This window comes from Protomyctophum bolini, assembly GCF_963924005.1.
Source record: "Protomyctophum bolini genome assembly, chromosome: 8".
Classification (NCBI taxonomy): Eukaryota; Metazoa; Chordata; class Actinopteri; order Myctophiformes; family Myctophidae; genus Protomyctophum; species Protomyctophum bolini.
The window spans coordinates 40270878-40283387 of NC_137869.1; the positions used below are offsets into that span (position 1 = coordinate 40270878).

Here is a 12510-nt window from a genome sequence, read left to right on the forward strand (position 1 = left end):
GGCAGGAGAGCCTAACTTGCATGTCCTTTGGTGTGAGAGGAAACCCAACGCAAGCACAGGGAGAGCATGCAAACTCAACCTAGAAAGGTCACCCTCAAGGACCTTCAGGCTGCGAGGCAGCAGTCCTAACCACTTTCTGATATCCAGCTGTGAAATGGAGCTGATTTTGAACTTTAGCGTGCCACCTTTGTGCAATACTGTATCAAAGTACAATGTGCATGCACACAATATGTAAATAAATAAATGTGTTACATTTTCTTGCATAAACACAAAGAGCTGTTTCCATAACTGCACAAATTATTGCACATAACATGAGTAGCTGTTATAATAACATAATAACATAACATGAGTAGCTCTTTGCCTGCCTGCCTGCCTGCCTGCCTGCCTGCCTGCCTGCCTGTCTGTCTGTCCATGAGTAGTTATTTGTCTGTCTGTCAATGAGTAGCTGTCTTACTGTCTGCCTGTCTATGAGTAGCTGTCTGCCTGCCTGTCTATGAGTAGCTGTCTGTCTGCCTGCCTGCCTGCCTGTCCAATTGTCCATGAGTAGCTGTCTGTCTGCCTGTCTGAGTAGCTGTCTGCCTGCCTGCCTAATTGTCCATGAGTAGCTGTCTGTCTGCCTGTCTATGAGTAGCTGTCTGCCTGCCTGCCTAATTGTCCATGAGTAGCTGTCTGTCTGTCTGCCTGTCTATGAGTAGCTGTCTGCCTTCCTGCCTGTCCAATTGTCCATGAGTAGCTGTCTGCCCAATTGTCTATGAGTAGCTGTCTGTCTGTCTATGAGTAGCTGTCTGCCTTCCTGCCTGTCCAATTGTCCATGAGTAGCTGTCTGCCTGCCTGTCCAATTCTCCATGAGTAGCTGTCTGTCTGCCTGTCTATGAGTAGCTGTCTGACTGCCTGCCTGTCCAATTCTCCATGAGTAGCTGTCTGTCTGTCTGCCTGTCTATGAGTAGCTGTCTGCCTTCCTGCCTGTCCAATTGTCCATGAGTAGCTGTCTGCCTGCCTGTCCAATTCTCCATGAGTAGCTGTCTGTCTGCCTGTCTATGAGTAGCTGTCTGTCTGACTGCCTGCCTGTCCAATTCTCCATGAGTAGCTGTCTGTCTGTCTGCCTGTCTATGAGTAGCTGTCTGCCTGCCTGCCAGCCAGCAAGTTGGTTAACAGAAAATAAATTGTTATGGCTGAATAAAATAAAATACAATAAACACAATTTGCCTGAAAATAGATTACCCAGCTATGACCTTTTTCATGAAAAAAAAATGAGTAGTGATATGGCTGACTGAGTAAAATAAAACAATCTACCTGAAAATAGATAGATATAAGTGAAGAGCATTTCCGCAATTTCCGCAATTACCATTTCCGCAATTTCCGCAATTTCCATTTCCTCAATTTCCATTTCCGCAATTTCCGCAATTTCCATTTCCGCAATTTCCGCAATTTCCATTTCCGCATTTCCGCAATTTCCGCAATTTCCATTTCCATCATTTCCGCAATTTCCGCAATTACAATTTCCGCAATTTCCGCAATTTCCATTTCCATTTCCAACTATTAATGGCAGCTGGGTTTCATCATTCAAATAAAATAGAATTCTGTCCGTTTAGCTATAAAATTATGTCAGGGAATAGGGATACACAGTATATGTCTTTCATTTGCATTGCATTGAGTATCACTGCTCTAGTCTATACTATAATACTCAATTTAACACGTATTTCATCCTCAAATATCACTTTCAATATCACCATAAATCCTTTGTTGTTTAACTATTTAATGCATTTTTCTTGTGTTGCATTAGCACCAAGAAGGTAAGCGACACATTGTGAGCTTGTGATATTAATCTTAATGGTCAATTGGAGTACAATATTTTCCTCTGTGGTGTAGTGGAGCAGGAATATAAATTAATCCATTCATCTGTCATCTCTGGCAGGTGTTTGTAAATTAATTTATCAGTAAGAGCATGTAGACCTCTCCAGCTCTTTAGTAAAATGAAACGGCATTTTCAGGCTGTGATACCAAGTTTATCCAATCAGCAGAGAACTATTTTACAGGACAAAAGATGGCCTGATTCCATATTTAGATGCTCTTTTAGAAGAGTGGAATATGGGTTCCTGAGGATGTAACTCGAGTGTACAAATGGAACCAAGTAATACGTTTGGGAATCCTGGAAAATGCTAAATGTACATTTAAGCAAATCCTTATCTGCTCTTAGCCAGTAGATGGCGCCAACACAACACTACTGAAAACAATTGGGGTTTTTTTTAGGAATAGTTTCTGACATGCAGTGATGATGCCCTTTAAAATGTTAATATCTTAATATAGAGGTTTTGATTGTGGTATTGATAGCCAGGCTGACTGTACCAACACCAGTAACACCTACTACTGTATTATCTAAAAAAAAAAAGTACAAATTAGGGGCTGTCAAGAGGAGAGGGTGTTCTCAGGGCTGCATGTGTTCTCAGCAATCACTCATTTTCATTTATATTCCGTGTAAACATAGAGTTAGGACAGTTTGATCCTGAAACTTAAGTATTTCAAGGCCTTGTTCCAAACTAATAGTATAATAATAATAATAATAATAATAATAATCGAGTAGGAAAAAGTAAAAAGGTCCAGTCCAATCAAACAACCATGCATATTTGACCAAGCGTAAACAATAGGACACAAAACATAAATTAAACACAAATGACAAAAACAATATAACAAAAATAAAAAAAATTAATACAATAATGTTGTCATATATCACCCCCTATAAGCCCTTTTGGACTAAGTGTTTCACTGTAGGCCTGTTGCTGTTTTTACATTTCTGTGTAATAAACCACCAATCAATCAATCAAAACACTTCCCACCAATAACTCTATGATCTGAGCATATCTCTGCTGCCACCCAAAGACTGATTTGATTTGTGTTCAGATGATTCAATCAGAAATAGGAGGGGAGCTTTCCAGGAGGAGGGACACACAGACTGCTGGCTATAGCTCTCTACCTCTGTCAGTCAGTTCCAACATTATTCCTTCCACAATCATGAAGAAATATTCGTCGTTATTAATTTTATTGTTATGTTTTACTGCCAAAAGTACTTCTTCAAAGTCGCACCCTAAGTCGTCCTGTCCTTATCCACCGTCTCAATGGTGTCGCTCTTTGGAAATCGCCCTAGAATGCAAGGTAATTATTAATGTAGCCTACTGTAGCGCACTCCGCTCCGTTAAATGTACGGCCTATAGGATTATTAGGCTATTTCATTTGTTTACTAAAACTCTAGACTATGTATAAGTGTATGAGACATTTTAAGTTAATGTAGTTACGTTTGGGCCAGAATGTGGAGCGAAAATTTGATGATCAGAATTAATTAGGCGTAGGCTAATTGGTTGATTCCGCATTATTTGAGTTGAATTTAAATGTATAGACTATCAAGTGTATTGCATTACTTTTAAGTTGTTTTGAATTAAGGCTTCCATGCAGTTTATAGGGGATAGCTTAAATCTTCATCTGTTCTGTTTTTAAGCATTTCAAACACTTTTTAAGCATTTCAAACACATTTCAAACTACTATTTATTAATAATAACCTACGGTATTCTAAATCAGGGAAACTACTGGAATATATAGTTGCGTATTATCTGTGTATCCTACTGTAAATAACGCAATTCCCAATGAAAGCCTTCAATAATAAGACCGTCTAGCCTACAGCTAGTTTAGTGGAGTTTTGTGTTAATTAAAGCAGTCAACGTCGTCCTTGTTTGCTAAATGAGAATCATGCTTTTGAAATTGGGCACCAAACGTCCTGCATTTCCACAGAAACAACGTGACCTTCATGTCAACCTAAAATGCAGTCTCGTTTTCCAACTCGTATACGAGTTGGAGAACGAGGCTGCACTTCAGGCAGCACGTTCAGGCCCGATTTGGACAAAGTCTGGCAATTCTGGCACATGTGCCAGAAGGGCATTTGTGGGCCGGTGAAGACCACAAATGCCAGGGCCGATTTCCTGTGCCAGTCTGTGCCTGCTCATATAGTAGCCTTTTTGTTGTGTTCATTATAAAGCAGAGGTTTCTCAGAAGCAGTGTATGGTTTGGTTTTGTGTTGTAGAGTTACAGTATTCAATATTAAGCATAAAAGGTGTATTCGAAGCGTAATAAAAGGCACAACAGTCAAAACAGTCTATGAAACACACAAGCATAAAAAGAGCAAAGCACAACAGACAGAAGGGCTCTGCCCAAGGATCTTGGGTAGATATTTAGGTTCAGAATCAGAAGTCATAATGAAATGCCCAAGATGGGGATTAATTGAGGGACGGTCCCTCTGTGTTTAGGCAGCTGCATGGTTTCTCCTGTTTATGTTCAGAAGCAGTATGCTGTTACTATTTTATTATGATTTCAAAAACATTTTAAAATGGTGAAAATAGCCAATCTACAAGCTCACAACCCATTGCAATTGGGACATGTGAGCTTTCAGATCTGCTATTTTCACTCATTTTGTGACACTCGCGAATGTGAAAGAAAATAAAAGCCTGTGTACCGAGGCTACTCTTGTAATGATGAAGTATACTTAATTCACGACAAAACGTAAAAACGTTGAAATATGTAGATACAAGCTTTTTGCCTGACAGTGACATACATCATGGTGGTGTCTCTGTGTTCAGGTTCAGAAGCAGTGTATGGAGATGAACGCCATACAGCGCAACTTGGCTGCGGTGCCTCCGGTGGTGGTCACCCTGTACTATGAGAGCCTGTGTCCAGGGTGCAGGTACTTCATCACCCAGCAGCTCTTCCCCACCTGGACCTTGCTAAAGGACATCATGATTGTCAACCTGGTTCCCTTTGGGAATGCTGAGGTAGGCTATAGGCCTGCACTTGTTCCACTATGTGCTGGTCTCTAAATGCTCAGCTTGCTCTTGTTCACCTAACATCAGCCCTTCTAGATGATATAAACCTGTAGGGAAGTGCAGGTGCCATAGCAGCAACAGCAGCCAGGTTGAGGCACAACTGTTTGATGTGAAGACTGCACACTGCAGTTATACAAAAAAAAGTCACTAGGTGGCACAAGGGTTCTTTGCAAAAAGCCACCAGGACTAGAATGGTTTTAAGAAACATTTTAAATGGAAAATATAATCGAACATTATATACTTGACTTGAGTTAGGGCAATACTTGGTGTGCTCTCTTTCCTTACACTAAATGGCTTTGCCAGAATACCCAGATTACCCACATGTCGTTACAATGCTTGTGAGATTTTAGATTGGCTATTTTTGACTAAATGTTCCCCCAGAATAGGGATGCTGGGGTTCAAGTGATTAACAGTAACACAGGTAATTTGACCCATTATAGTTCTGAAACGGTTACCAAGCATTCATGTGGACACTAGTGCCTATAACTTAATGTTGATATGACACACGTGACTATCAAGACAATAAAATCACTTCATGTCAAAAAAGATAGGTGGCCCTATCAGAATATATAGTATTTAACTACGATTTATTATGCTAATGCTATTGTAGGAGCCAAAATATACATTTTGTTTGTTGTTTATTCTATTTGTTTATTTTTTCCCACGCTTGGGTTTTTGATGTGCCACAGCCCTTACCTGATTGATGAGCTCCTGCTGTGTGTCTGCTAATCACTTTACTTATGTCAGCTGTGTGTCTGGGCAGTGGCATTCAGTGAGAGAATGGGGGTGAGCTCTAGGCTCAATATTTTCTGTTGACAATGTTGTAGCGACTACTTCTTCTCATCAAATCAAATTAGTAGTAGTCGCTACAACAGCTATATACTAGGTTAACCCAGTTTTCTAAATTCTGGGGACAGTGAAGGATGGGTCTGAAAATAAGACCACTAAAGAGGAAAAGCTGTTTGAACGTAAAGCAATTGAGCCCTAGCATCCATATTCTGGAGTGGACAGCCACCGTACATGGCAGATCTACAAGTTCAAAAACACAATGCATTGTGAGCTTGTAGATTGGCTATTGTTGGTGAGGAGATTTGGTGTAGAGTGGGAAAAAAATAACGTGCCAAGTACAGTTGCAACTCAGATGTGTTGTACTAAGTGTTTAAGTGTCATTCCTGCTTTTCTTATAGGAAGTTCCATCTGAAAATTCTCCCTTCAGCTGTCAACACGGGCCGCCGGAATGTCATGCGAACATGATCGAGGTCTGTATGCTGTCAGATTGATTACTTTTTTAGTAAGTTATGTTTCTTTGTGGCAACCTCGCGGCCGTTGTTTGTGTTCGTTTCGACGTTCTGTGCGTGGTTCAATGACTGTGTTTTGTTGTTGCTGTCCATTGCAGTTGCAATTAGCTCATAACATTAGCAGCTGTTGTCGCTTCGAGCTGCGGCCCTATACTGTGGCTGGCTGGCTGTGGTGCGGAACTACCTATATATCATGACCAGATGCAACGCAAGGTTATACCAAAGTTCAACTTTGCCGTAACTGCTCATTCATTGTTGTAAGTCAGTCTGGGTTGGAAGTTTCTGCTAAATGTTTCACGTGTTTATGTAATTCAAAAAAAGGAAGTAACCAGAGTGACCAGTACACTCTTCAGTGCTGTTCGTCATGGTGAATGATTCACCATGTATTTATACAGTACAAACCTAAATGATACTGCTTTATAATGTGTTCTCCACACAGGCTTGCATCCTACACAACGTGGCCAATACAGCCTTTCAGGTCATCAACTGCATGGAATCAGCAGCTGACATTCTTTTTGCAGCTCAGCCTGTAAGTACTGAGGGAAACCTCACACTGGCTTTTGACAAACTTCACTTTCAACACCTATACTGTGGCTAAAGCAACATGGCACTTGCTTGGTTTTGTAATTATAGGGTGACAAAAACAAAGGGTTTTTGTATATTAAAACGTACATGTGGTTGTCGCAGAATCCCGAAGAAGACTCTGGCTTCTGCACACTGTTTGAAAACCAATGCTATATACACAGGACAAAGGGTCCTGTGTTGTTGCTAATAACATGCGTTGTGTCCTCCTGACCCAGTGTCTGCAGCTATATGCTCCGTCAACATCCTGGGCCGTCATAGACTCCTGTGTACAGGGAGGACAGGGACTCAAAATAATGCACATCAACGGTGCCATGACCAGAGCCCTGAGCCCAGCTCACACACATGTACCCTGGGTCACCTTCAATGGGGTAGGTCGGTGGTTCTCATTAAACGTTTTTTTTTAATTTGAAGGAGTCAAGGACCCCCTTAACTTTGAGAGTTACAGACCTGTAAGGGTCCATTTGGAACCCCCACAAGGAACACTGGGGAATCCCTGGAATCCACTTTGACTTTGAGGAGCTGGGGTAAGATGCACACTGTCTGGACTGTGGGTGGACTCCCTTTGTCTCTAGGGCTGAAACTATCTGTCTTTCAGCGATTATTCTGTCCATTACATTTTTGTTTATTCAGATGTGAATTATCAACAAATTAATTTGAATGATAACGTGAGCTTGTAGATCTACCATTTTTGAAAATCAATTGTATTAAAATATATATTCCTTAAATAATCGATTAGTTGTATTAGCTGTTGCACCCCTACTTCTTGTGACCCATTGATTGTCTTTTTTAAGCACAGTTAGGGCTTGAATGGATGTACAGCGAAAGGATGATTGTATATGTTCAAGTCATGCAAGTAAATAAGGTACATAATACAAATCTTGTATAATTCTGGACTCTCTGTGCTTGCAGGAATACAAAGAAGAGTTTGAGGGTAAGGCGATGTCGTCACTCTTCAATCTGGTCTGCCAGCTCTACAAGGTGAGAAATGTGGGGCTTTTTGCACCTGCCATCTCTCATACTTAATGAAATTAACGAAAGCACCTGGGGGTGAAAATTGTCCCCATAAAAATCTCTTCTTTTAAGTCTCTTGATTATTTGTGACCCTTTCCAAAAGGTCAATCTGTTCAGGGTGTACTATTGAATATCCCTCCCAGTTTCATGCAAATCCACCCATCTGTTTGATCTTGACCAGCGATGTCCAACTGCTGGTCCATGAACAATCTATTGATTGATCATTAGAATAAACATGCTCTGACTCACAGTAGTGGTTAGATGGGTTAAGCTGCTGTGGTCCCTGATCCAGAAAAGGTTGAAAACCATTGATTTAGACTAGAGAATCGAGTGCAACTTGTTTGTGTACAGTATACAGTATACTTGCGTACGTAGAACGCATCTTCCTCCCAGGTCTAGAATTGTATCCCTTCTCTCCTGTGCCTCAATGTGCTATATGCACACAGAATAACTCTTCCTACTTCAGTTCTCTTACTTCACAGGTGTTACAGATGATACTAATTAAGGCTCTGTTCCATTTAGGTCACATTCCCACCTAATACTTCGGTAGACTCGATGCAAATAGGCGGAGAAGTTCAAGTTGGGATTCTTGCATATTTAATTTGCTGCGGTTTGCCATCACACTGTCATCCGCAGCAATTGGAAACTCAGCAGGGGGACCTTTATCAATGTGTTCCATTCATAAACTAGCCTACACAGTGAAATCTATGGTGATAAAATTATACTCATAACGTGCATGTGTCGTGCCGTCTGGGACTGGACCCCGTGCATGTGTCGTGCCGTCTGGGACTGGACCCCCCCCACCCCCCCTTTCTCTCTCTCACTATACGCACACAGCCACGCACTGTTCTTTTGGGCATGGAGGCACAGCGCTGAGCGTACTGATATAACAGACAGCAGCGCAAAATGTTTACAAGTTTATCGAGATGAAAGTCCCTACTTCCCAGTCCCCACACAGTGACAGCACTCCATGTTTATGGCACGCACAGACAGACTATTCTGTAGGCTATAATACACTGCAGTGTTTTTATGTGTTTTCTTAAGCAATTGATTAATGTACTTTCGATCAGGGCTTCAGTCTCCTCATTCGACCACGTCTATCCACAGTAACGGGACATCTTTGCGCTGCGTAAAATATGCCTTCTCCGTCTCCAACTGCTTCTCACCGCCACATTGTTTGCTTAATGTCCTTTATTTACTGCGGATTGCATTCACACCTGCACCGAATCGTAATCAAGTGCGATTGGAAGCTAAGCGAAACCCCCGTTTTTGCTCGGAGTAAAATGCGGTTCTTTGATATGCATTAGGATTCGAATAAGCCTTCACACCTGCCAAACGAAGTGCACTTTCTGACAATGCGCAGCAGGATTCGTTTTAATGGCAGCAACGCTTTCTGGTGTGAATGCCACCTGGTTCTCAAACTTTTTTTATGTCAAGGACCCCCATAACTCTGAGAGTGTACAAATGGAACCAAATGGACCCTTACGGGTCCATTTAGTTCCATTTGTACACTCACAAAGTTACATACCTGTACGGTACAGGGCCATTTGGAACACTCAAGGACACTTTGATAGTTTGAGACCCACTGGTGTAGCAGCTAGAGCTAGTGTTTCCAGTGAGGCAACATAGAGGATATATATGCGTGACATCATCATCATACCCAGAAGTTATGCAGGAACGCCTACTGAGTGGGCTTTCTGGCCTTGACAGCCCATACATCCAAACAGAAAAGTCCTATCTGATTGCATCAAACGTTAAACAACGTTAAACTCACTTTGCCACTCACTTTATGCATGCGCATACCCTCTATAGCAGCTCTGTTTGACCAGAATGGAACAGCTAGCATTCATTAGTATTAGTGTGTTTATAGAGCCCATTCCTCTGTGCCTGTATGCAAATTACTTTAGATATTTAAAACGCATTATCACATGCCATGTATGTTCGTTTTCTCAGGGGGGAACGCCCTCAGCTTGCACTGGAGCCCAGGTGAAGTTGGACCGGAGTCTATGCTTGAAAGATGTTTAGGCCGCATCAATGATTCTGAACTGTTTATAGCCCAGGGGTATGTGTTTTAGTTTGACTATAGCAAATAAACATTTAAAAAAGGTTACATATAAATATTCTGTTTAAATGGGTTGTGATGTTTGTTTGTAATGCAGAGTCAGTGAGTCTAGTGTTAAGATAGCTGACTAACTACTCTGTAAACACGTCTCCATCATCCTAGCTTCTCTTTCCTCCAGAGCAGGGGTGTCCAAAGTGCGGCCCGCGGGCCAAATGCAGCCCTGGGATGAATTTTATATGGCCCACAGCTTCATACCTGAATTGTATTACGAACGGCTACCCTATGGGCATTTCCCACAGTATCATTTGTCAGTGTTCCTTGTTCCTTGTATTTGTTTTTTTACCTTGCTTGTATGGTTACATTTGGTAATGTGACATATGGCTGAAAATAACCATTGATATTAAATATTGATGACGATAGTTAAATAGAATCGTTTAAATGCGATAACTTTGTTATAGTCCGACGGGACGGTATTATGTTAGGGGATGTAGTTGGCCCTTGGGTGCTTTCATATTTTCTAATATGGCCCCCTTTGAAAAAAGTTCTACTCTTTTGGTTATTGCTTGTAATTGTAAATGCTAAATTCTTATTAAAAACGTTTAATTGGGATGTCTGATATTCATGTTACCGTATTTGTCACAATTTAAGTAAGTAAAGCAATAAGCCTGTGAGTTTGTGGTTTGCTGTGATTTTACCACAGCAAGATCGTGGTTGGAGGTACTCTGCTCAGCTTAAATAAGATTAATTGAAAAAATACCAGACTCACACTCATGGCATAGCATGCAAAATGCAACATATACCAAATCACCTTGGTGCCCCCCCCCCCCCCCCGACCCCCCAAGGTTGGTGCCCTGAGCTGCAGCACCTTAAAAGCCCTTGCATCAAGGACAGCCATAGAGTTGTATTGGGGAATTTGGGGTACGGCTGCACCCCTGATTTGCAAATCATGGCTTAACTGGTCACAGGTGTCATCAAAGTAGTTGTCGGCAAAACGCAGCATCTGGTTGACAGCAGTGAGTATCAGGATGTCACAGCACTGGTCCAACTCTGTAGTTCTTCACAAGGACTGTCTACTCTAAAGAGGACGAGACGCCATGTTGCTCCCCATGGTGCTCCATGGTAAGAAATAAACATGCGCAGTTGAGACCAGGAAGTTGTACATGCACAAATTTGGGCATGTACAACTTCCTGGTCCTCTTTAGACAGTCCTTGGTTCTTCACAGGAAGCACACAGGACAGGTCACAGGACAGAGGAATGCCCACACGCTGGCTCGCTTCCTAGGCCTGCGCTGGAGGTTAGTTTCGCTCATAATCATTCAGATGATGTTCATATAATGCATCCTAATGTGGTGGTGTGTGTGTGTGTGTGTGTGTGTGTGTGTGTGTGTGTGTGTGTGTGTGTGCGCACACACATAATTGTGGTTAGAGTAGAACTCACCATGGTCCTGATGTGGGGTCTGTGGTAAACATTCTTCAGGTTTTGTGCCACAGTGGTACAGGCTTCATCCACTTTAGTCAACAGGACCAACTGAGGGATCCATAAACAATTAATGATGGAATGCTGTGATCCCCCCCCCCAAGTGCAACTTGTTTATGTACAGTATACAGTACATGGCGGTCAGTTTCTCCTCTAGCTTAGTGGGCATGATGGAGACCTTGCTGGCGTCAATGACGTAGCACACACAGTGGATTTTGTCCTGAACATCCGGTGTCATGTTACCCTGGTGCTCTGCTTGCAATGGAACTGCAGAGTTGAACTACCATTATACATGTTAATGGGAAAGAAAATTGATTAATTTCTCATTCAAATTCAAGTCCATACAATACCATGGTCACGTACACAAAAGGTGCATAAATGCTAAAATGGTAATTCATACTATGAATGAGCCTTAAGCTGGAGGTGTGATGGTGATTGCGGACCCCCAGGCTATGGATCAAGGGTTTTCACAGATTATGAGTGTCAAGTGTTATTATATTGTTATTGTTTTGGACACTTTGAAACACAGCAAGCTTTAATTGGCCAGTTCTGCCCTCCTTTGCTTTTGCAGTAAATTGATCCTTCTGAACAGATCAGTTTTTGTTCTTTTCCTACCATTTAATACCAAATAATAAATTAAATTAGCCACGGACAACATGGACAAACATGAGGACAGGGACACAACTCACAAGTACAAGTAAGTAACCCCGCCCCCCCCCCCCCATTCTTTCCCCCAATAAAATCTGAATGTTTGATTGTTTGAGGAGAGAGTCAAGACATTTTTTATGTCTCCTCTCTTTTGGATCTCGAGCTAAAAGCTTAGCAAAGTACTGCTCTCTATGGTGACATTTTGTTCATCATTTGAACACACATCAGCTATACTGACAACAACACATGCATTTTGACTGCCTGGTTCAGAGGTCATTAGGCAATGGTTCACTCCAAACATGTTCTCAAAATAACAGAGGAGACTCAAGTTAACTTAAAGTTACCCTATGTAACATTCATGTTCTACCCTGAATTACATTTTCTTTTCTTTCTTTTTTTTTTAGCATTGAGATAATAGAGCCAGTCTGCTTGCTCAGGGGAGAGCTTTAATTTTGACCTCCAGGCAGTACACTAGAGTTTACCACTTATCAACAGTAATAGTAATAGTGGTCAAACCAGACCAGGATGAGCAGGGACTCTGGAGACCAAATACTACCATCACCC

At 41.7% G+C, this 12510-nt stretch overlaps 1 protein-coding gene across 1 annotated transcript; it reads left to right on the forward strand.

The window, feature by feature from the left end:
* Positions 1 to 3009: 3009 nt before the first annotated feature.
* ifi30b (IFI30 lysosomal thiol reductase b) lies at positions 3010 to 10297 on the forward strand (the record flags this gene model as incomplete). Its single annotated transcript, XM_080770546.1, has 7 exons — positions 3010 to 3150; positions 4623 to 4814; positions 6053 to 6124; positions 6603 to 6692; positions 6964 to 7116; positions 7658 to 7726; positions 9713 to 10297. The coding sequence occupies 7 exons, from the start codon at positions 3010 to 3012 to the stop codon at positions 9782 to 9784; spliced, it is 789 nt and encodes a 262-aa protein (XP_080626672.1). The 3' UTR covers positions 9785 to 10297.
* Positions 10298 to 12510: the final 2213 nt, after the last annotated feature.